Source organism: Giraffa tippelskirchi, chromosome 10 (genome assembly GCF_054371585.1).
Source record: "Giraffa tippelskirchi isolate mGirTip1 chromosome 10, T2T-mGirTip1v1.2.pri, whole genome shotgun sequence".
NCBI lineage: Eukaryota > Metazoa > Chordata > Mammalia > Artiodactyla > Giraffidae > Giraffa > Giraffa tippelskirchi.
The window spans coordinates 131761975-131787420 of NC_137284.1; the positions used below are offsets into that span (position 1 = coordinate 131761975).

Below are 25446 nucleotides of genomic sequence, written 5' to 3' on the forward strand. Positions count from 1 at the left end.
GTCTTATACTTATTATATTTTTTAAGTATTGAAATATATAGTTGATGTACAATATTATGTTAGTTTCAGATGTTCTACACAATGATTTGACAAAATGATTTGGTGAGAACTGCCAATACCATGTTGAATAAAAGTGGCAAGAGTGGGCATCCTTTTCTTGTTCCTGATCATAGAGGAAATGGTTTCAGTTTTCTACTACAGAGCATTATGTTGGCTGTACCTTTGTTATATATGGCCTTTATTATGTTGAGGTGTGTTCCCTCTATATCCACTTGTTGAGAAACTTTAATCACAAATAAACAGTGAAGACTGTCAAAACTTTTTCTGCATCTATTGAGATGATCATATAATTTTCATTCTGCAATTTGTTAATGTGGTATATGATACTGATGTGCAGCGCTGAAACATTCTTGCATCCCAGAGATGTCTCTCTTGATCACGGTGCATGATTCTCTTAGTGCGTTGTTGAATTCAGTTTGCTAATGTTTTGTTGAGGACTTACGCATGTATGTTCATCAGTGATATTTGTGTGTAATTTTCTGTGATGTCTTTGTCTGGCTTCAGTGTCATGGTGGTGCTGGCCTCAAAGAATGAGTTTGGAAATATTCTTTCCTCTTCAGCTTTTTGGAGTAGTTTGGGAAGGATAAATGCTAGTTCCTCTTTAAATGTTTAGTACCATTTCCTGTGAAGCAGTCTGGTCATGAGCTTTTGTTTGTTGGGAATTTTTCATTACTGATTCAATTTCATTACTGGTAATTGGTCTGTTCACTATTTCTATTTCTTCCAGATTCACTCTTGGGAGACTGTATATTTGTAAGAATTTATCTATCTCTTCTACTTTGTCCACTTTATTGGTGTATAAACTGTTCATAGTAATCTCTTATGATCCTCTGTATTTCTGTAGTGTTGATTGTAACTTTATTTCCTTTTTTATTTCTGATTTTATTGACTTGGTACTTATATTTTTCTTGATGAGTCTGTCTAAAGGTTAATCAATTTTTTATCTTTTCAAAGAACCAGCTCTTAGTTTTATTGATATTAATCTCTATTTTATTTATTTCTGCTCTGATTTGTCTTATTTCTTTCCTTCTACTCATTGTGTGTTTTGTTTGTTCTTTTTTTCTAGTTCGCATAGGTGTAATGTTAGGTGGCTTATTCTGCAGTTCTTCTTACTTCCTGAAGTAGGTTTGTATCACTTTCCATCCCTTCACTCTCAGTCTGTCTGTTTCTTTAGATCTGAAGAAAGTCTCCTGTAGGCAACATATACATGGCTCTTGTATTTTTTTTTATCCATTCAGCCATTCTATGTCTTTTATTTGGAGCATTTAGTCCATTTACATTTAAAGAAATTGTTGATAGGGATGTACTTAAAGCCATTTTGTTTATTGTTTTCTGGTTGGTTTATAGTTTTTTATTATTGTTTTTGTTGCTCCTTTCTTCTTTCGTTCTCTTCCCCTTATGATTTGATGACTTTCTTCAGTGTTATGTTTGGATTTTCTCTTTTGTGTGTATACCTATTACAGGTTTTTGGTTTGTGGTTACCATGAGGTTAATATACAACAACATATATTATTTTTAAGTTGATGTTCCCTTAAGTTCAAACATGTTCTAATATCCCTGTATTTTTATTCCACCAGCCACCACTGCCATTTTTAATATTTCTGACATTATAGTTTACATCTTTTGTTTTTTGTACCCCTTACTTACTTATTGTGGACAGATGATTTTACTACTTTTGTCTTTTAACCTTCCTACTAGCTGTCTAAGTGGTTGAATCTATTACCTTTACTGTACATTTGCCTTTACTAATAAGATCTTTGCTTTCATAATTTTCTTATTTCTAGCTGTAGTCCTTTCTGCTTAGAGTAGTCCTTTAAAATTTCTTGTACAAGTGGTTTAGTGATGCTGAATTATTTAAGCTTTGGTTGTTAATAAAACTCTATCTCCCTTTCAAATCTGAATGATAGCCTTGCCAGGTAGAGTATTCTTGATGGTAGTTTTTTTTCCCCCTTTTCTCACTTTGAATACATTTTGCCAATCTTTTCTGGCCTGCAAAGTTTCTGTTGAAAAATCAGCTGATAGTCTTAAGAGTTTCCTTATATACTACTAGTTGCTTTTCTCTTTTTCTTTCAAATGGAATTTTTTTTTTTTTTGAGCAGTAGGTCTCAACAGTGTACTTCAAATATTAACATTAACTAAACCACGGTTGGAAAGAGACATGCTGTTATATAAACTCTGTTCCATTTACAGAGTACAGGCAGAATAGCTTGGTAATGAATCTTAAGGGCCCTAGTATTTTCAGAATAGTAAATGAGCACTGGCTTCAACTTAAAGTCACCAGCTGCATTAGCCCCTAACAAGAGAGTCAGTCTGTCCATTAAGGCTTTGAAGCTAAGAATTAGACTTCTCTCTAGCTATGAAAGTCCTAGATATCACCTTCTTCCAGTATAAGGCCATTTCATCTATACTAAAAATCTATTGTGTAGTGTAGCCATCTTCATTAATTATCTTGGCAAGATCTTCTGGATAACTTGTTGCTTCTACATCAGCACTTGTACGTTTATGTTATGGAGAGCTTCCTTCCCTAAATCTCATGAACCAACCGCTGTGAGCTTCAAACTGTTCTCCTGCAGCTTTCTTACCTCTCTCGGCCTTCAAGAAAATGAAGAGCATTAGCGCCTTGCTCTGGACCAAGCTTTGGCTTATGTAAATGCTATGGTAGGTCTGATCTTCTATCCAGACCACTCAAACTCTCTCCATACCAGCAACAGGGCTGTTTCAATTTCTTAACCACTCATGTGTTCACTGGAGTAGCACGTTTAATTTCCTTCAAGAACTTGTCCTTTGCATTCACAAGCTGGCTACCTCGTGCAAAAGGCTTAGCTTTTGGCCTGTTCTCATTAAGTTTAATCATTTCCAGCTTTTGATTTAAAGGGAGAGGTGTGCAACTCTTCTTTTCACTTAAATCCTTAGAGGCTTTTGTAAGGTTATTAACTTGCCTAATTTCAATAATGTTGTGTCTCAAGGAATAGGGGTTGTCTGAGGAGAGGAAGAGAGAAGGAAGCACCACCAGTTGGTAGAGCAGTCAGAATATACACATCAATTAAATCTGCTGTCTTATATGCGCAAGGTTTATGATGTCCCAAAACAATTAAAATAGCAGTATCAAAGATCAATGACCAGAAATCACTGTAACAAACATGATAAACATGAGAATGTCTGAGACAGTCTAAGAATTACCAAAATGTGACAGTGACACAAAGTGAGCAAAAGCTGTTGGAAAAATTGTGCCAATAGATTTGCTCAATGAAGGGTTGCCACAATCTTCAGTTTATTAAAAAAAAAAAAGAAAGAAAGAAAGAAAGAAAAACAGCATCTGCAAAGTTCAATAAAGTGAAGTGCAATAAAACATGGTATGCTTGTACATATCATATGATTCCATTTATAGGACAGGGTTAGGTGTAACTACAGAAATAAAGTGCTGAACAGTGTTTGCCAAGGGTTAGGCATCCAGGGGAAGGGCTGATTACAAAGTAGCAGAATGAGGGAATTTCAGGGAGGTGAAAAGACTATTTTATCTTGATTGTGCTGTTGGCTGTTGATTACACAACACTGCATTTGTCAAAACTTATCAAAAACATTGGATTTTACCAAAGGTAAATTTAAAAAGTGAATAAAATGGTATAATGTTATGTGAACGTATAGAACATTGAATTCTATTATACTACTGCAAGCATATGAAAATTGTGTAAGTCCATAGAAGACTAAAAGGTAGCTTGGAAAAATAGAACAATGATAAATAATTTGATGATCAACTTTTCTCTTGAACTTTTGTTATATTTTAAAGTTCTCTGGCAATATAATTAAGTTTCAAAAATTCACTAAAAAAGAATATAAAAATTCAACAATTTTACTTTTTCTAAAAGTTTCTACTGAGATTTTTGCTTATGTTAAGCAAAACAGACGTTTGGTTACCTTCTTAAATAGATTATTACTCTAAAAATAATCATTGGAACAATACCATTAATATTTCAAACTCTTTAATAAGCCCCTCAAAAAATTTACTAAAGGTGTTTTAAATAGTCTTGCAAAGTAAGAAGGCAAAGTTTTTAGAAAGAAAAATCTCCAAAGATAGCTAAGCATATTGGAGTTGGAAAAAGCAAATTCAAATACATACTACATTTGAAGTTCTTGAAGGATATCTACATGAGTCAGTTCAGTAATAATTATAACTATGTGGTAAGTATTATAAAGGAACACAAAGGTGCATGTACAATCTTAGAAATGAATAGTTTAACTCTCTCTGAGGCCTAATGAAGAAGAGTACATGTGAACTGAGTCCTAAAAAATAAAGAGGAGCTGGCTTGGTAAAGTCAGGGACAACATTCCAGGTGGAAGCAACAGAATGTGCAAACGCTTGAAGGTGTGAGAGACTGTGAGGTATTCAATATAGTACAGTATTCAACTGGACGCTTGATCCAGAGAGTAGGAGAGAATTTAAGGTTGGAAATACAAACAGAAAAGGTTAAATGGTTCATTTATCAACATAAAAAATATCATTCAAAGAAAATTTCATTGATAAGATGATCTTCAAGTGGACCCCTAGTAAAGTACTAAAGCAAAATTTGAATATACCTCATTTTACTATAACATAGAATTCTAATAAAGGAATACAGAGGGGGAAAAGGTATTATACCTTAAGGTGTCTTGCAACTTCTGGATTAAATAGAGGTGTTTTGATGTAATGAAAAAAGAGTGTTGCGATCCTTTTTCTGAGTCCTTCAAGATTCTGATGTTTGACTCCTCTCATCATAAGGTCAACCTCCCTGTCAATCAATTCTAGGATTTCCTGAGTCAGTTTACACTCATGTTCCTGTGTAAAATACACACACATATTTTGTATAGAATATTAAATATCATCAAGTTAGTTTTTAAAGTTATCACCAAACAAGCTAAAAACTACATTCCAAAAGTAATGAACCATTGCTAACATAAGTATAGATGAAAATGAAAATGAAAGTTGTTCAATCATGTCCAACTCTTTGCAACCCCATGGATAGTCTGTGGAATTCTACAGGCCAGAATACTGCAGTGGGTAGCTGTTCCCTTCTCCAAGGGATCTTCCCAACCTAGGGATTGAACCCAGGTCTCTCGCATTGCAGGTGGATTCTTTATCAGCTGAACCACCAGGAAATCCCATAAGTATAGATGGATACTACTAATTTGGGAAAAAAATTGACATTTTCTAGTAAAATTTAAGATATCCATAATCTACAACCCAACAATTCTACTCAAGTGCTTTAAAGAAATGTGCATGGAATCATTGTTCAAACCAGTTCAAAATCAGAAATAACCAAATATCCATAAATAAATTGATTACATAAATAAGTGAAAAGTAGGTGGCTCAGATGGTAAAGAATCCACCTACAATACAGCAGACCAAGGTTCAATCCCTGGGTCAGGAAGATACCATGTAGAAGGAAATGGATACCCATTCCAGTTTTCCTGCATGGAGAATTCCATGAACAGAGAAGCTTGGTGGGCTACAGTCCATGGGTTCACAACGAGTCAGACACAACTGAGTGACTGTAAGCGATTAACACTTTTGGTTCATACAATAAAGTATTATCTAATATACAGAAATGAATTAACTAGAGCTATATACAATAGCAAATTTAAATCTTACAAATTAATGTTTAGCAAATGAAGCAAGGCACAAAATAATACTGTCTCATTCCATTTAAATAAAATTCAAAAATAAGCAACACTACAGTATATTTATTAGAGATGTATCAGTTCAGTTCAGTTCAGTAGCTCAGTCGTGTTCAGCTCTTTGCAACCCCTTGGACTCCTTTTCTTATTTGGAACCAGTCTGTTGTTCTGTGTCCAGCTCTAATTTTGCTTCCTGACCTGCATACAGGTTTCTCAAGAGACAGGTCAAATGGTCTGGTATATCCATCTCCTTCAGAATTTTCCACAGTCTATTGTGATCCACACAGTCAATGGCTTTGGCATAGTCAATAAAGCAGAAGTAGATATTTCTCTGGAACTCTCTTTTGCTTTTTCGATGATCCAGCAGATGTTGGCCTTTTGATTTCTTGTTCCTCTACCTTTTCTAAAACTAGCTTGAACATCTGGAAGTTCACGGTTCACATATTGCTGAAGCCTGGCTTGGAGAATTTTGAGCATTACTTTACTAGCGTGTGAGATGAGTGCAATTGTGTGGTAGTTTGAGCATTCTTTGGCATTGCCTTTCTTTGGGATTGGAATGAAAACTGACCTTTTCTAGTCCTGTGGCCACTGCTGAGTTTTCCAGATTTGCTGACATATTGAGTGCAGCACTTTCACAGCATCTTTTTTAGCATTTGGAATAGCTCAACTGGAATTCCATCACCTCCTCTAGCTCTGTTCATAGTGATGCTTCTTAAGGCCCACTTGACTTCACATTCCAGGATGTCTGGCTCTAGGTGAGTGATCACACCATCGTGATTATCTGGGTCATGAAGATCTTTTTTGTACAGTTCTGTGTATTCTTGCCACCTCTTCTTAATATCTTCTGCTTATGTTAGGTCTATACCATTTCTGTCCTTTATTGAGCCCATCTTTGCATGAAATATTCCCTTGGTATCTCTAATTTTCTTGAAGAGATCTCTAGTCTTTCCCGTTCTATTGTTTGGTAACTATGAAGAAAAATCAAGGAAATGACTACCATGAAAAGTAAGTATGGGACTTCTCTGGTGGTCCAGCAGTTGAGAATCCGCCTGCCAATGCAGTGGACACTGGCTTGATCTTGGTCCAGACAGATTCCACAAATTGTACGACAAGTACACCCACACATTTAGAGCCTGTGTTCCTCAACAAAAGAAGTCACTGTAATGAGCAGCCTGCACACCTCAACTAGAGAGTATCCCCTGCTTGCCACAACTAGAGAAAGGCTGCGTGCAACAACAAAGATCCAGAGCAACTATAAATAAATAAATAAACAAAATTTTAAAAAAAAAAAGAAAAAGAAAGCATGGTAATTACTTTTAGAGGATGAGAAGGTGAATTTAAAATATGAAGAGAAAGGGAGATGCTGACAAATTCCTGTTTTGGGCCCGGGGGGGGTGGCAACAGGGTTGGTAGTTTTACATTTGCACATATATACTTTATATGTTTATTTCTGTATATTTATATAATTCACAATCATTTTAAATAAAATAATTGAAATGATTGAATAAGAAAGGCCAAATAAGAGTTAAGTGATTAAAGTAGAAGTATTTAGAAGTAATAAAATAGAATTAAGTTGCTACAACTTCCCAAGAGGGACTACAAGAAACATAGTTTGAATGAAGGAATCAGAAGGTAAAGTTAGTAATTATAAAATAATGCTTTTCTGTTCTTTTTAATGCATACTTGGTATGGCTAATAAAAGGATCTGCATCGGTGGGCTTTGAGAGCACATTACAGTGACCTGGAACGATTTTAAAAAATCTTAACATTGCCATCACACTTGAGGATCTGATTGACCTGTTCTGAAATGGGGTCTAGATATCATTCCTATTAATTTATTCTCATATTCTCTCTCCCCATTTCTCTATGCAACTCTTTATCTCTTTCAAGCTGTCCAGATGATTCTAATGTATATTCAAGTTCAAGATTCACTGGTCTGTATGAGCAATTGTCATCAAAATAATACTTCTTATTTGTTGAGGGCTCCCTATTTCTAAACATTGTAACATACAAATTATATATTTTATTTATATTGTATATACAGATGTATGTATAAGTATATACACAGGTGTATATTTATATCCTCATAGCAACTAATTTTACAGATAACAATATTTTCAGAAATATTCAATAAGTTATCTAAGGTTGTGCAGCCATGATAACTAGAATCAGAATTCAAGGAATGCTTAAAGGCCTTGATCCTCCATCAAATATCATTCAGTAAATGTGTATGTGGTTATGTTAAATGTATTAAGATATGCACAATTTATCTTTTATGACTCTATCCTCTGACTCTTTTAATTAACCAGCTAATGGTCCTAATTATATCAGGTAAGAGGATTTCTACTGTACTCCCTATCTGAACTCTCTTTTTTCCAATCTGGTCTTTTTATTGCCCTCTAGAGATATCATGTTTATTTCCTACCTCTGAACCTATTGCTTCTCCTTCTCCTCCTATCTATCTCTAACTTCAAAGGCATAGTTACGAGACACACATCTCTGAAAAGGCACCCAATACCTAATTGAGTTCATGCCTTTGTTTTCAAGATGGGCAGTAATGTGAGAGAACTATGGAGACTGACCTTCCAATCAGAACCATTTACTCAACTACTTAATGTGCTTAAATCAGTAACTGATAAGGAAAAAGAAATAAAAATATTTATAAAAATGCTGCTTTAAAATGAATAAAAATAAAATTTTCATCACAAGTATCAAAATATATAGACAATAATTGCCTTTTTATTGAGTATTAATCTCATGCTATATATATCTGCATTCATTTCAAAGAGAGATACATTTATATTTAGACTATTCACTGTGTGATATTTACATTAGTATGTATCATAATATATAGTTTGAGAACTTTTAGATAAATACTAATGCATAAACCATATCCCCCCCAAATTGTACCCAAATGATATATTGTTGACAAGATAAAATTAATAATTTATTATCTTTATAATTACTTAATAGAAAACATCTTATTTATTTTAGTATTCAATATTTTTACTGATGACATGACACCCAAAAACTAAGAGAAAGTTAATGTACCTTTACTGTATGTTTAAGTGTTAAGAGTACATCCAGCCTCTCATCTTGAGAGACATTCTTCAGCATGATGCAGTTATAGATGTTTTGCAGCTCTCTGGCTCTGATGGTAAATTGTGTATCCATCTCAATTATTTTGCCATCAAATCTTCTCCATGTCTTTGGAGCTGAACACTTAAAAATAATATTATGTTTATAACTATCAGTTAATTAAAGTTTCAAAAATAATTTTTTTCCATCTACTGTAAGTTAACCTTATTATCAGGTGCTATGAATAAAAATATCACTAAAACTTTGTTGTTCAGTCACTAAGTTGGCTCTGACTAGAAGATTAATGAAAGAATTTGTAGACCATGGGAAAGTAAAACAATTTAGGGGAAAAAATATCACAGAGCTTCAGTCTACAGAAGTGCAAATATTTTCTCAAGATTCAGAATTTGCTACTAATTTGTACTAACTAGTATGATCGCTGGGTTTCCCTGGTGGCTCAGTGGTAAAGAGTCCGCCTGCTAATGTCGGAGACGCAGAGGCTCAGGTTCGATCCCTGGGTCTGGAAGATGCCCTGGAGGAGGAAATGGCAACCCACACTAGTACTCATGCCTAGGAAATGCCATTGACAGAGCGGCCTGGTGGGCTACAGTCCATAGGGTTGCAAAAGGGTTGGATGCAACTGAGCGACTAAACAACAACAGCAAAGGATGATGGTTAGCTTGATGGATTTATGAAATAACTCATTACCCGCCTTGGGAAAAAACATGCTATTTAGAATGCTAAAAAGATAATCGACTTAGTTCAATTATATTGAATTGGATGAATGCGCCTTGACAATTGAGAACAACTTTTGGGGAACAATTGTTACAATCCTCAATGTGTCAGATCTACAACTATAGTGAGATGGAACTCAGTTATAGTTCTGTTTCCCATAAAAATAAATCCATAACAAGTTCACAGTTTTTCACAAAGCAGATGTCCACAGTAAAACATCTGCATTTAGCTATCTTAGCAGTGCTTTGGCCCCTACCTCCCTGATGATCAGTAAGATTCTCACTTTCTATTTCCAGATCTGGCTTGGTGCATTCCAACCTAGCCCACTCTTGAACTGAGGGTCAAAGATGGAGTTAACTTGCCCTGAAGCTCACATAAGGAGTCCCACTCTAAGAATTCAGGGACAGGAAATAGTGAGTCCTCTGCTGACTCAGGACAACAGAATATTTAAAGACTGTTTGCCAGCACTTTTGTTCCCTACTGCCAAGAATACCAAAACTTTAAGAGAAGATTTGTTGACCTAGAAAGAGCACAGTGAAAACTCAGTGACTCTTCTACTTTAAGGTATAAAGCTACTGAGTTTCTTTCCCTGATTATAATTTATCAAAAAAGGACTATGTTGATCAGGACTTCTAACCGTTCAATGCTGTATTTTTTGTAGACTGATAATTTGAGGCTTGGGAGACCTGTAGTTCAATTTATGCCATACTTGCAAGCATTTAAATTTCAGATTTGATACAATTTAAAGCTTAAATAGACGCTCACATATTGGAACAAATCATCAGCAATGTAGAATAGCCAGGTAGAGAAACTATAAAAGCCTATATTTATTTAGTATGACAACAGTATGAGGAATTCTTAGTTACAGTCTGAATTCACCTTTTTTTTTTTACATTTTATATTAGCTCAATTACATTGAAAACTACAAAACTACTATTTAACAACAAATGTATTTGATATGTTTTCAAAGTAATGGCATCATTTTCTGATCAAACGTAATGTGGATGTTGCACAGAGCTAGGAATCTTCATCAGAAACTTTAGATCCTCAGTTCTAGTTTTAATCTAGCAAATGAAAAGCTGCTGCTCTCTGATTAATTTCTATTTTTAGAGCATAAATCTAATATTAAATAATGAAAGTTAATTATCAGACTGATAGAATTAATAAGATTTATTAAGATTATATGAGGGAGATAGCTCAATAAAAAATATTTTATGATTTAATTATTATCACTTAAAATATCATTTTAAAATATATTGTTTTCATGGATATACTCTTGTTTGGGGTAGATCTCAGAGTATTATTGAAATCTAATATTTATTGCAAAGCTCTTTTTGAAACTTCTAAGGAATAAGCAATCTTAGGCTACATTTCATACAGCAATCTTCTAAAGTCTAAAGCCTTAATCTGCAGAGTTTTCCTCAGGGAAATGCTATTAAATGTAATTTCTTTTCTTTTCTTCGAGTAATGGGGACAATACCTTCAACTCTGCAGGCTGATAAGTTATTTCATTTGTAATAATCCAAGTACAATAACCTTTTAATGAAATGCTTAGTTCATCTACTCTATTGTGGTTCTTCTCAGATTTAATTCTACCTTTTCTCCAAGTTCTTGGTCCCATCTAAGATACTACAATACAGTAATACCCTGTATTTTTTCCAAATATATTCAACATCAAATCCTTTCTACCCTTCAATTTTTAACTTAAATCCTGACTTTTTTGTAAAGATTTTTAACTACTATGGTATGAAATCACTGAAATCACTATTATCCAAAGTTCTATTGTATTCGTTAAAAACACACAAACACACACACGGAATATGCAGTATCTATATTTCAATAATTCAGGGCAATGCAATTTGGGTCCAAATAGTTCTATAATTATTTTTTTGCTAATTCTATTTCTTCTTACAGATTATAAGAAATAAATTTCTTATGTAGTTTTGTGTATTTCACAGGGCCTAGCAAGGAGAGATAAGAAAGCCTTCCTCAGTGATCAGTGCAAACAAATAGAGGAAAACAACAGATTGGGAAAGACTAGAGACCTCTTCAAGAAAATTAGAGATACCAAAGGAACATTTCATGCAAAGATAGGCTCGATAAAGGACAGAAATGGTATGGACCTAACAGAAGCAGAAGATATTAAGAAGAGGTGGCAAGAATACACAGAAGAACTATACAAAAAAGATCTTCATGACCCAGATAATCACGATGGTGTGATCTCTCACCTAGAGCCAGACATCCTGGAATGTGAAGTCAAGTGGGCCTTAGAAAGCATCACTACGAACAAAGCTAGTGGAGGTGATGGAATTCCAGTTGAGCTATTTCAAATCCTCAAAGGTGATGCTGTGAAAGTGCTGCACTCGATATGCCAGCAAATTTGGAAAACTCAGCAGTGGCCACAGGACTGGAAAAGGTCAGTTTTCATTCCAATCCCAAAGAAAGGCAATGCCAAAGAATGCTCAAACTACCGCACAATTGCACTCATCTCACATGCTAGTAAAGTAATGCTCAAAATTCTCCAAGCCAGGCTTCAGCAATAAGTGAACCGTGAACTTCCAGATGTTCAAGCTGGATTTAGAAAAGGCAGAGGAACCAGAGATCAAATTGCCAATATCCGCTGGATCATCGAAAAAGCAAGAGAGTTCCAGAAAAACATCTATTTCTGCTTTATTGACTATGCCAAAGCCTTTGACTGTGTGGATCACAATAAACTGTGGAAAATTCTGAAAGAGATGGGATTACCAGACCATCTGACCTGTCTCTTGAGAAACCTGTATGCAGGTCAGGAAGCAACAGTTAGAACTGGACATGGAACAACAGACTGGTTCCAAATAGGAAAAGGAGTACGTCAAGGCTGTATATTGTCACCCTGCTTATTTAACTTCTATGCAGAGTACATCATGAGAAACACTGGGCTGGAAGAAACACAAGCTGGAATCAAGATTGCCGGGAGAAATATCAATAACCTCAGATATGCAGATGACACCACCCTTATGGCAGAAAGTGAAGAAGAACTAAAGAGCCTCTTGATGAAGGTGAAGGAGGAGAATGAAAAAGTTGGCTTAAAGCTCAACGTTCAGAAAACTAAGATTATGGCATCTGGTTCCATCACTCCATGGGAAATAGATGGGGAAACAGTGGAAACAGTGTCAGACTTTACTTTTTTGGGCTCCAGAATCACTGCTGATGGTGACTGCAGCCATGAAATTAAAAGACGCTTACTCCTTGGAAGGAAGATTATGGCCAACCTAGATAGCATGTTTAAAAGCAGAGACATTACTTTGCCAACAAAAGTCCGTCTAGCAAGGCTATGGTTTTTCCAGTGGTCATGTATGGATGTGAGAGTTGGACGGTGAAGAAAGCTGAGCGCCGAAGAATTGATGCTTTTGAACTGTGGTGTTGGAGAAGACTCTTGAGAGTCCCTTGGACTGCAAGGAGATCCAATCAATCCATCCTAAAAGAGATCAATCCTGGGTGTTCATTGGAAGGTCTGATGTTGAAGCTGAAGCTCCAATACTTTGGCCACCTCATGCGAAGGGTTGACTCATTGGAAAAGACCCTAATGCTGGGTAGGATTGGGGGTGGGAGGAGAAGGGGACGACAGAGGATGAGATGGTTGGATGGCATCACCGACTCGATGAACATGGGTTTGGGTAGACTCCGGGAGTTGGTGATGGACAGAGAGGCCTGGCGTGCTGCAATTCATGTGGTCGCAGAGAGTCGGACACGACTGATCGACTGAACTGAACTGAACAGTATTCACTCATTCATTCAGGAAATATTTACTGTGTTTACTGTATATTGTTCCATGTACTTGGTAGCAAGTATATAAATTCCGATTTCCTGAACTGCAATCTAAGGGCGTAATAAAATTAAGAAATAATTGAAATAAAAGTTGATTATGCTTCTGATGCAGGTATACAGGTAACTTCAAGTTGATATGAAGCACTTAACTGGTGAAAAGAAAATAATACCTAAGATAAAACTGAAGAATAACTAAGAATTAGCCAGATTAAAAGTAAACTGAGTGATACAATCAAAGAGTCCTGCATTCAAAGTTTGAGTTCCCTAGTGTGAGCACTGAAAAGATATTTAAAAAAAAATCTGTTTGGCAAAGTTGTTTTGATACTTGGATATATTTCTGTCAACACGGATAACGTGGTCTTCAAGTCTAAGCTTTTTTTTTTTTTTTAAGTCTAAGCTTTTTTGATTTCAGTCTTTAAGGTATTTTTTTTTATCACTCTGATGCAGGAAAATGTAAACTTTGCTTACTTCTCTTTTCTGTTTTTTTTTTCTTTGAATGCTGTGGCTGTAATAACAGATATACAATAGTCATGTTCTTAAATTGCTTCAGAAAACAAGAGCATAATAAAGTCCATTTAGGTGCCAACAGATGAGACAGCACAGATTCTGGAGGAGAGAAACAGAAGGACAGCGGGAAGACACACTTTGAGGACGGGAAGGTGGTGAGATAACGAAAACCTTGAGAGCAGCAAGCTTCCACCAAAGAGAAGAAATGGCTGCACTATGAGAGGAAGTCTTTTCTTTCCCCTAAATTAATACTCTAGTCCCTCAGGGCACAAATTAAGAATAACACTAACCCCCAGAGCTACTGGGTAGTGATCAACTTTTCTTTTACACAGCCAAGGGATTTTGTTCATCCACAGAGGACACCCCTGTGTACTGTGGTGCTCAGAGAGAGGCAAGAGCTGGCTGCATTTTTCCATCCCATTAGCTGCTGGCCACCTGAGTAGGAGAAAAACAAAACTAAATGACACAGTTAACACAGAACACAGTTTTTTAGCTTGTGATTGAGAGACACGGTATGTGAATCAAAGAGATTCAAAGAAATAAATGGCCTTGACCCCAGGGAAAACCTCTTGCAGAAATTCAAATTCAAATTGTCTCTTTACACAGTGTGGGTAAGCAGCACCCAAGATACATTAGATACTGGTTGATGATTTTTCTTTAAAGTTTCTTGACCTGAATTTCTTCACCTCTGTCAATTTGTGAGTTTTTAACATTTGATAACCTGTGGCTGTCAATGTTTGATGGGATAAAGTTAGACTATTTAAATAATGCTTCAAAAATCTTAAAGGGTTAAATAGATTAACCCTTTTATGGAGAATATAGGCTTAGTATAGAACCCCTAATAACTGATTAGTTCAGTGCTTTTATTGGACTAATTCAAAACAATAATCATTCATTACTCAAGAGAAATTGTGTCCTTGATAAAATATAAATATTAATTCAATACACTACATAATACTTAGACACATTGAAATTAAACTAAAACTGAACCATGAAATTTTATTTTCCAAAGTTATTTCCAAATTATAGGAAAGTAAATATTCTCTTTATATATCCATATGTTATGGCACTAAGTGAAGTGAAGTTGCTCAGTCGTGTCTGACTCTTTGCAATCCCATGGACTGTAGCCTACCAGGCACCTCCATCCATGGGATTTTCCAGGCAATAGTACTGGAGTGGGTTGCCATTTCCTTCTCCAGGGGATCTTCCCGACCCAGGGATCGAACCCAGGTCTCCCGCATTGTAGACAGACGCTTTACCCTCTGAGCCACCAGGGAAGTCCTTTATGGCACTAAATGTGGATCTTAAAATCCGCATTGTTAGTATTCTCATTTCAAAAAACTCTGACCTGGTCTAGCCTTAAGGATTAATTCAAGCTATTTTTTTCTTAGCAATCAAAAAAACCTGTAGAATAAGTTACTTCAAGTTTTATGAAATCAGTGCTGACTCCTCCTGAATACTTATTAGAGACATTGCCAGGCATGGGTAGGGTGGGGTGGGAAGAGGCAGACAGGCATGAAAAGGAAGAGAACTGGTATCAGAATTTATAACAAAGGACTAACTATAAAATCTACCTTAACTGTTTTCTATGATGTTCATTACAGCACCATAACTAATTTTGTATTAGAATAACAAAGATTTCACAATTTACTATAGGAGGTTAAAAGCAGGCCAAAAGCCACCATTAGTCAATATTTTTAGAGAATGGATGAATTATGTTATCTCATTGAATGAGGACTGACTTCAAGTGTAGTTGTGTTCGTCTTGCCCTATGTGACATTTTGGTCAAAACTGAGGTAAAATTCTTTTACATCAGCTAAAACGTCCATTTCTTATGAGTCTTAGCCTGGAGATTGGTGAGATTAAATGGCTTATCAGCTGGGGTAACCATAGGTTCAGAACCCCAATACTAAAACCTCCAATCCACAAAAAACCTTTTTTCGTGATTTCTACAAGTTCTTGTGGTCAACTTTTTCATCCTTATTGCAATCTCCTGATCTTGCACCTTTGTGTGTTGCCCTGAATCAGTCTGGATGTTAAGGCCTAGTCATTTCTCTTGTTCCTTTTCCTCTCACCGGAAAAAAAAAAAAAAGAATCCTCTTGCACTAAATATTTCAATTAGTTAGTGATATAATTAATGAAATTACAGAAGCCGCACTGCCCCACTGACTTCTAACTGTGTCCTCCCCTTCCTATCTCCCCAGCAACACTCAAAGACCTCCATGTTTCTGGCACAATTGCCTGGCAAGTCTTCCTATACTCAGCATCATTCAGGGTCTCAGATTTTACCCCCAAACTAATCAACGTATTTACCAAACCAAAAAAAAAAAAAAAAAAACAAACAACAACAAAATAACATCTTCTTCACAGGAATTCTCATGAACAAAATGTCCCCATCTCATCTTTTTTGGAGAAATTTAAAGAACTTCTTAGCTATACTTCACAACAGAAGTAACCATCATCAACTGGCTCCAGAAGCACTTTTATATGTTGGGACTTGATCTCCCTTTGGACTCTCTATACTTGAAAACATGTTTAGAGATTTTGCTAGACATGAGGTTGGAAGTTGGGGGTGGGGTGAGGGGTATAAAGGCATAATGAAGAATAAATATTGTTTAAGTATTTACAACAAGAATTTAAAAATAGCCTAAAGGAAACAAAGCAGCAGATAAAGCACAAGCAGGAAATCCTGCACAGGGTTCAGTCTTAAATAAGGCAGGTAAGTGTCACCCTCGTCCCACTCCACTGGCACCTCAGAGGCCTCCAGCTCCTTCTTGAGCCCTGGGTTCATGCTGTCCTCTTACAGTTAACAATCAGGTACATAAGGAACACAGTGCCCAGTGATGAAGTTGGGTTCAACAAAAAGCAACTTGCTAAAAGGAATTATGTTTAGTTCAAAATATGACTCAGGAGAAGTGTGAACATTATGGCTTCCATACAGTAGGACTCATCGTTTCTAGAATGAAGATATTTAAGCATTTGAAATGATAGCATCAACACTGCATATTTTCTTAGAGTACCTGAAATATAAAATTACAAAAGCATTATTTTTGTTCCTTATTTTTCCTCCCTACCTTCCTCCACAAGCAGTTATTGATACTCTGTGATGAGCACTGTGCTAGGATATGAGGATATGGAGATAAAAGACAGCTCTTGCCTTAAGAAGCTCAGAATCCAGGAGGATTCAAACAATCCTGAAGATAAAACTGACCACTATGCACTAAGAGAGAAGTGAAACAAAGTCTTATGAAGGTACATGCATGCAAGTGTGCTAAATCGCTTCAGTCGTATCTGACTCTTTGCAACCCTATGGACTGTAGCCTGCCAGGCTCCTCTGTCCATGGAATTCTCCAGGCAAGAATGTTGGAGTGGGCTGTCATTTCCTTTTCCAGGGCATCTTCCCAACCCCGGGACAGAACACGTGTCTCTTATGTCTCCTGCACCGGCAGATGGATTTTTCACCACTAGCGCCACCGGGGAAGCCCATGAAGGTATACAGTACAGGCTAAAGTAGGAGGGTCCGTAGTCCTTTCTGGAAGAAGGGGTATCTGAGCTTGGTTTGAAGGGTGAGTGGCTGGTTACTGAGTAAGGAAGGAAAGGATGCTACATGCAGAGGCCACAGCAGAAGCAAAGCACTGACAACATGTGGTTTTTCTGTGAATGTGCAACTGAGTGTAACTGGAAGAGTCTGTCTGTGGTGCGTGAGCAGGGATGACGGGATGGGTCAAGTGTGCCAAAAATTGACTGTAAAAGTCCTTGTTCCCAGAGGGCAGGGAAGGAGCTGTGTGGGATGAGGTCCCTATGGCAGCAATATGGAGGATGGGGGAGGGAATTGAGAAGTAAACCTGGAGGTTAAAAGCCTCATTTGGGGATATAAAGGAATCCAGATGGGAAGGAAACCCAGATCCAATTAAATCAGTGTCCAGCTCTTACACCCAAGGTGAGACCTTCTCATGACAGCCTCCCTGCGAGAGAGAGGGAAGCAGGAAAGCCAAGGTGCACCATAACATCTCCTCAGAAGCTTCCCACCCTCTCGAGTTCCAGCAGGAGCACACGGCATTCCACCAAGATTCACATTAGATGCGGTTCAAGTCTTTGCCTATATGGCCTATTTGGAGACATGCAAGGTCATCAAGGTGTCATGGCAGAGCCACCTCCCTGTAGGCAGTGGTAGGCAGTTTTTAAGGAAGAAATAAAGAATTGAGGCTATGATTAAACCAATAGAACAGAGAGGATGGTGGCTAAGTAGGACATCAAGAATAATGCCCAGATTTCTGCCTGAAGTAACTGCATGATGAAACATTCATGGAGATAAACTATGTGAGTGCTATAGAACAGGAGCCTCAGTTTGGAGGAGAGGGGACAAGGAATGGTAAGATGAGATGAAGTAGGGGTTGACATGTCAGCTTGAGTCATACTGTGGGACCTCCAAGGAGCAAGAGAGTAGGCAATTCAGTACGTGATTTTCAAGCTCCTAAGAGAGCTCTGGCCTGAAACTGTAGGGAGCTCCAGGATGCAAGTAGGAGTTAAAGCCACAAGCAAAACTGAGATCAAACAGGAGAGCGTACAAGATGAGTAGGAGGCATTTATAATAACAAAAATTATGGTTTTTAAAAATAAATGTTCTCAAATAATAAGAATTGCATAGCTATTAGAATCATTACCGGCAAATATTTTAAAGAACTCCATCACTTTTCTTCTTGTGGTTGGATAGGCTTTTAATTGTTTGGAAAGACCAAGTTTATAAAAGGAAATTGGTCACTATGGAAACAGGCTACCCAACATCAAACGGGCAGTTTTACCACAAAAGGGTAATTACTTTAGTTTTTCCCTTAATTGTATGTTTTCATGGTTTTCAATAATCATATATCCTTTTGGTTAGAAATTTTCAGTCAGTTGATGACCTGATAAGCAAAAGCAGAAACACTAATCTATAGCTCTTTGCCCAGGTTGCTTACTATGGGCACCACAGATCCATACATTCTGTGATGCTATAGTCTACATTTCAGTGGGGTGTGCAATTCACCTTATTTCTATAGGCAGCCTAAGTCTAAATGAACAGAGTCACAAGGATGGTGTCTCCAGATTTTCCTTCATCGCCAAAGCTCTTTTGTTAAGAGCATGTTAATTTCATGTTACTTATCAATCATTATTATAGGTTGCAGTGAAAAATCGAAAAGCATATAAGAAAAGAAGAAAAATTATACAAAATTTCAAAATTATACAAAATTTCAAAAATTATGTCATCAAAAATACTACACAAAACTCATGAAAATTCTTACAATGTAATCGTCTTCTTTAGTTCATTATTCTATACTTTTCAACTCAGGACACATTCATATTTAAATGATGTTACTTCACTAACCTTATCCAAAAATCTTTGTATCTCTGCTTCCTGGTTCTCTGTGTAAGTGATATATCTATGTCTCCCAATGGAAGCAATTATCTGGGTCTCTTTTTCCAGAAGTTCACACAAAGCAGCTTTCCTTTCAGCTCCAGTAAAAGATTGGTTAATACGTGTTAATTCTTCTTGCCGCCAGACTAGAGGAATAACATGAAAGACTCTTGAGTTTTTAAACACCCACATCTTTTCAGAGCATTTTTTACTATCATATCCTCACAAGCAGTATTTTATTTTTATATCAATTTAAATAAAATTGTACGTGAATAGCATCACTCATATTGTACACCTGATACATGAAAAAACAGGATGAAATGGAAGCTGAGAGACAAAGCAATAAAAGTAGAGTCAAGCAAACAGAAGTCATAAGACATCAGTACAGATGATGTCAAATTATGCCTCCAGGTAAGCATACACACACCCCCAGTACTGGGAAAATATACAGCCTGGATTTAAAGCAGCCATGAACATGTCCTGCTCAGCTTCCCTCCAAGAGAGTGACTGTAGCTAGGAGGCCAGGTGACTGACAGTACCAGCTACAGCATCTCAGATCTGCAACCATGTTGGAGCAGAGGCCATACTCTTCTCACTAAGTTGTCAGTCAAAAAGTAAGAACCATGGGAGAAGAAGGGCCTGGCCATGGCTGCCCAACAGTGGTCTCTTCTGTGGTCAGTTATTATATCAGAGCTAGCCATCTGGCTGGCTCAGACTGCCTCAGAGTTCTGTCTGTCTGAGGATCTCCATCCCTCATCCTTTTTCGTTCCCTCTCTCAACTTTCACAGGTGTCAACTCATATCTCAATCTGAAGACTCTCTGTCTTTCCCTGCTCTCTCTTCCCTTTATCTTTGCTTCAAACTCCATCCTGGTGTCTGCTTCTGCTAGTACCCAAATTGACAGTTTTATGTAGAATTGTTGACTTCAATTGCTTTCTTCATTACTAGCACTTTTTGTACCATTTTCCATCTCTTTACAAAACCCTAATTATATCAGCAAATGTTATAAAATAATTACATTTACACTTAACTCAAACCAATGAATTAAGTTAAAATAATATTTACAACATTTTAAAGTGCAGATTTGAGGACTTCTCTGGAGGCTCACTCAGTAAAAAGCAAACCTGCAAAGCAGGGTTTGATCCCTGGGTTAGAAAGATCCCCTGGAGAAGGAAATGGCAACCCACTGCAGTATTCTTACCTGGGAAATCCCATGGACAGATACCTTGGTGGGCTACAATTCATGGGGACACAAGAGTTGGACATGACTTAGTGTTGGACACCACCAAAGTGTTGTTGTTGTTATCCAGTCCCTTAGTTGGGTACGATTTTTTGCAAACACATGGACTGCAGCACACCAGGCTTCCCTGTCCTTCACCATCTCCCAGAGTTTGCTCAAACTCATGTTCTTTGAGTTGGTGATACCATCCAATCATCTCATCCTCTGTCATGCCCTTCTCCTCCTGCCTTCAATCTTTCCCAGCATCAGGGTCTTTTCAAATGAGTCAGTTCTTCACATCAGGTAACCAAAGTATTGGACCTTCAGCTTCAGCATGTCCTTCCAATGAATATTCAGAGTTGATTGCCTTTAGGATTGACTGGTTAGATCTCCTTGCAGTCCAAGGGACTCCAAGAGTCTTCTCCAACACCACAGTTCAAAGGCATCAATTCTTCAGCATTCTGCTTCCTTATGGCCCACCTCTCATATCCATACATGACTAATGGAAAAACCATAGCTTTGACTATACTTTGTTGGCAAAATAATATCTCGGCTTTTTAATACACTGCCTAGATTTGTCATGAAATTAAAAGATGCTTACTCCTTGGAAGGAAAGTTATGACCAAAGAGACAGCATATTAAAAAGCAGAGACATCACTTTGTCAACAAAGTCTGTCTAGTCAAGGCTATGGTTTTTCCAGTGGTCATGTATGGATGTGAGAGTTGGACTATAAAGCTCAGCACAGAAGAATTGATGCTTTTGAACTGTGGTGTTGGAGAAGACCCTTGAGAGTCCCTTGGACTGCAAGAAGTTCCAACCAGTCCATCCTAAAGGAGATCAGTCCTGGGTGTTCATTGGAAGGACTGATGTTGTAGCTGAAACTCCAATACTTTGGCCACCTCATGCAAAGAGCTGACTCATTTGAAAAGACCCTGATGCTGGGAAAGATTGGGCAGGAGGAGAAGGGCATGACAGAGGATGAGATGGTTGGATGGCATCACCGACTCAATGGACATGGGTTTAGGTGGGCTCCGGGAGTTGGTGATGGACAGGGAGGCCTGGCGTGCTGCAGTTCATGGGGTCGCAAAGAGTCGGACACGACTGAGCAACTGAACTGGACTGAACTAGGTTTGTCATAGCTTTTCTCCCAAGGAGCAAGCGTCTTTCAATTTCATGGCTACAGTCACCATCTGCAGTGATTTTGGAGCCCCCAAAAATAAAGTCTCCCACTGTTTCCACTGTTTCTCCATCTATTTGCCATGAAGTGATGGGACCAGATGCCATGATCTTAGTTTTCTGAATGTTGAGTTTTAAGCCAGCTTCTTCGCTCTCCTCTTTCATCTTCATCAAGAGGCTCTTTAGTTCCTTTTCACTTTCTGCCAAAGGGTGGTGTCATCTGAATATCTGAGGTTATTATTATTTCTCCCTGCAATCTTAATTCCAGCTTGTGCTTCATCCAGCCCAGTATTTCACATGATGTACTCTTCACAGAAGTTAAATTAGTAGGGTGACAATATACAGCCTTGACATACTCCTTTTCCAATTTGAAACCAGTCTGTTGTTCCACATCTGGTTCTAACTGTTGCTTCTTGACCTGCTTCTTGACCTGCACCTTGGGGTGGTCTGGTATTCCCAACTCTTTAGGAATTTTCCACAGTTTGTTATGATCCACACATTCAAAGTCTTTAGCTTAGTCAGTGAAGCAGATGTTTTTCTGGAATTCTCTTGCTTTCTCTATGATCCAGTGGACACTGGCAATTTGATCTCTGGTTCCTCTGCCTTGTCTAAATCCAGCTTGTACATCAGGAAGTTCTTGGTGCACATACTGTTGAAGCCTAGCGTGAAGGATTTTGAGCATTATCTTGCTAGCATGTGAAAAGAGTGCAATTGTAAAGTAGTTTGAACGTTCTTTGGCATTGCTCTTCTTTGGTATTGGAATGAAAACTGACCTTTTCTAGTCCTGTGGCCACTGCTCAGTTTTCCAAATTTGCTGGCATATTAAGTGCAGCACTTTAACAGCATCATCTTTTTGAATTTAAAATAACTCAACTAGAATTCCATAACCTCCACTAGCTTTGTCCATAGTGATGGTTACTATCAATAAAAAATGTGTTGCACACTACAAAATATAAAATAGATAATCAACAAGGCCCTACTGCATAGCAGAGGTAACTGAACTCAGTACTCTATAATAACCTATAGGGGAAAAGAATCTAAAAAAGAATATATATATATGTGTGTGTGTGTGTGTGTGTGTGTGTGTGTGTGTGTGTGTATCTATATATACATATATATATGTGTATATATATATATATATATATATATATATATAAATCACTTTGCTGTATACCTGAGACTCATACAACATTGCTTCCCTGATAGCTCAGCTGGTAAAGAATCCGCCTGCAATGTGGGAGACCTGGGTTCAATCCATGGGTTGGGAAGATCCCCTGGAGAAGGGAAAGGCTACCCACTCGGACACGACTGAGTGACTTTCACACAACACTGTGAATCAATTATATTCCAATATAAAAAAATTTTTTTAAAAGAATGTGTTACATGAAAAGATGCTCAACATCACTCATTATTAGAGAAATGCAAATCAAAACCACAATGAGGTACCATTTCACACCAGTCAGAATGGCTACTATCCAAAAGTCTATAAGCAATAAATGCTGGAGAGGGTGTGGAGAAAAGGGAACCCTCTTACACTGTTGGTGGGAATGCAAACTAGTACAGCCACTATGGAGAACAGTGTGGAGATTCCTTAAAAAACTGGGACTAGAACTGCCATATGACCCAGCAATCCCACTGCTGGGCATACACACTGAGGAAACCAGAATTGAAAGAGACACGTGTACCCCAATGTTCATCGCAGCACTGTTTACAATAGCCAGGACATGGAAGCAACCTAGATGTCCATCAGCAGACGAATGGATAAGGAAGCTGTGGTACATATACACAATGGAATATTACCCAGCCATTAAAAAAATACATTTGAATCGGTTCTATTGAGATGGATGAAACTGGAGCCCATTATACAGAGCAAAGTAAGCCAGAAAGAAAAACACCAATACAGTATACTAATGCATATATATGGAATTTGAAAGATGGTAACGATAACCCTATATGCGAGACAGAATAAGAGACACAGATGCATAGAACAGTCTTATGGACTCTGAGGGAGAAGGTGAGGGTGGGACGTTCTGGGACAATAGCATTGAAACATGTATATTATCATATGTGAAACAGAACACCATTCCAGGTTCGATGCGTGAGACAAATGCTCAGGGCTGGGGCAATGGGATGACCCAGAGGGATGGGATGGGGAGGGAGGTGGGAGGGGGGTTCAGGATGGGGAACACATGTAAACCTATGGCTGATTCATGTCAATGTATGGCAAAAACCACTACAATATTGTAAGGTAATTAGCCCCCAACTAAAATAAATAAATTTATTAAAAAAAATAAAAAGAAAAAGAATGTGTTACAAGAAATACACTCTATAAGCAAATCATAAAATGCCAAGGAATAGCATTCTTATAAACTTAATTTACTTAAAGGTTATGCTATATTCTTAAAATTAACCTCAGAAAATACAGAGTACTAGATCCTACCCCAAACTTAAACAAATCAAAATTTCTGGGCTCAGATATATTTATTTTAACAAGCACTACATTCATTTCTTATACATGCTAAACTTGGGGAAGAAAACTGTTTTATATCCAACATTGCAAAAAATGTCAAACTTACATTAAAGGAAAAGCAGTGTTGGAAAGAACCTTAGAAATTAAACAGTTCAATACTCATCCCCATGTAAGAGGGATTCTCCTCCTAGCAGTGTGGACAGATTTAATTTGCTCACCCTGGTCCTAGTCGTAGCCTGTGAGGCGAAACAGTCAGGCCAGTCTGCACGACATGGCACCAAAGATGACTGTCACAGTCCACTTAGATTTTCTCTTTTCCAGACAAAAACACTTCCCTTTCTTAAACTGTATGTAATTTGACATAATTTCATGTCCCATCCAGGTCTAGTTCCTTTTTAATATATGACATGCCAAGTTTCTGACAAGATGAAAGTTTGTATACAGGCTGCTAGCTGCCCTCTCCTACGTTCTTCTAGAAATGATACAAGAAATATGAAATAGGGGGAGGAGGAGAGACTGGAATCAATGCTAGAAATCAGAGAGAGGTGTGATCCATGTGCTAGAAACTTTCAGGGAAGTTCTTTAAGACATAGTTGCAGCTACCACTGGAAGACACCCAAAAAGCACAAGTGTCTCCCTCAAACAGCTGCTGTCTCATCTCAGAAAGTGAACGCTCCAGCAGAAGGTAGTAAACCTTAATTCAAGGACTCAGAACTAGAGAAAAGGGTGGGCTATAAATCCATCTGATAGTTTACCTCTTTTAAGAACATCTTTGACAAACTTTAAGAAGGAATAAAAAAGAATGCTTACATTTCAAATCATTGCGGAAAATACTAACAATCATAAATGTTTGTGCAGAAAAAGACCAAAAAATTAGAAACAAAAAGCATAAAGCGAGATGAGAGAAGCAAAATCTGGCATAATGATCATACTTAAAAATATGAAATTGTTCCATTTTTGACTGAAAATAAAATGTTATATTTTTTAAAAAATCCAATGACATAATATTTTCCAAAGGTACACTTAAAGTGATGCCAAAGACTAAGGTTAAGCACAAAAGGATGATAAATATGAACAATAACAAAAAACAGATGCAGCAATATTAATATTTTGAAAATAGGAGGGAAAAGACTAAAAATTCAAACCTTGGAGTAGAAGATAATTTTATGATGAAAGGTATGACTTTCATCAATTTTATGATGACCGTCATGAATATTTATACTGAAAATCACAGCCCATCAAGCTATATAAAGCAAAACTTCTAACAGTTATAAACATTATTGTGGTGAATATATTTTATTTTATATAAACAAACAGAATACAAATGAGTTAATCTATGAGAGTCAA

General features: G+C 37.2%; 1 protein-coding gene across 14 annotated transcripts in view; it reads right to left on the reverse strand.

Moving 5' to 3' along the window:
* Window positions 1-25446, reverse strand: part of IQUB (IQ motif and ubiquitin domain containing) — a 280882-nt gene that overhangs the window by 218438 nt on the left and 36998 nt on the right. For 8 of the 14 annotated variants that reach the window (XR_014066706.1, XR_014066708.1, XR_014066707.1 and 5 more), the window contains exons 8-10: window positions 19205-19380; window positions 8764-8934; window positions 4697-4873 (exon numbers count right to left, since the gene is read on the reverse strand). Coding sequence is in view for 5 of the 14 variants with exons in the window: in XM_081534096.1 (XP_081390222.1) it covers window positions 4697-4873; window positions 8764-8934; window positions 19205-19380 (524 nt within the window). In the remaining 9 variants the exon portion in view is untranslated. Of the gene's footprint in view, window positions 1-4696; window positions 4874-8763; window positions 8935-19200; window positions 19381-25446 lie in introns of all 14 variants that reach the window. The other 6 variants (XR_014066711.1, XR_014066713.1, XR_014066712.1 and 3 more) reach the window with 1 other exon arrangement.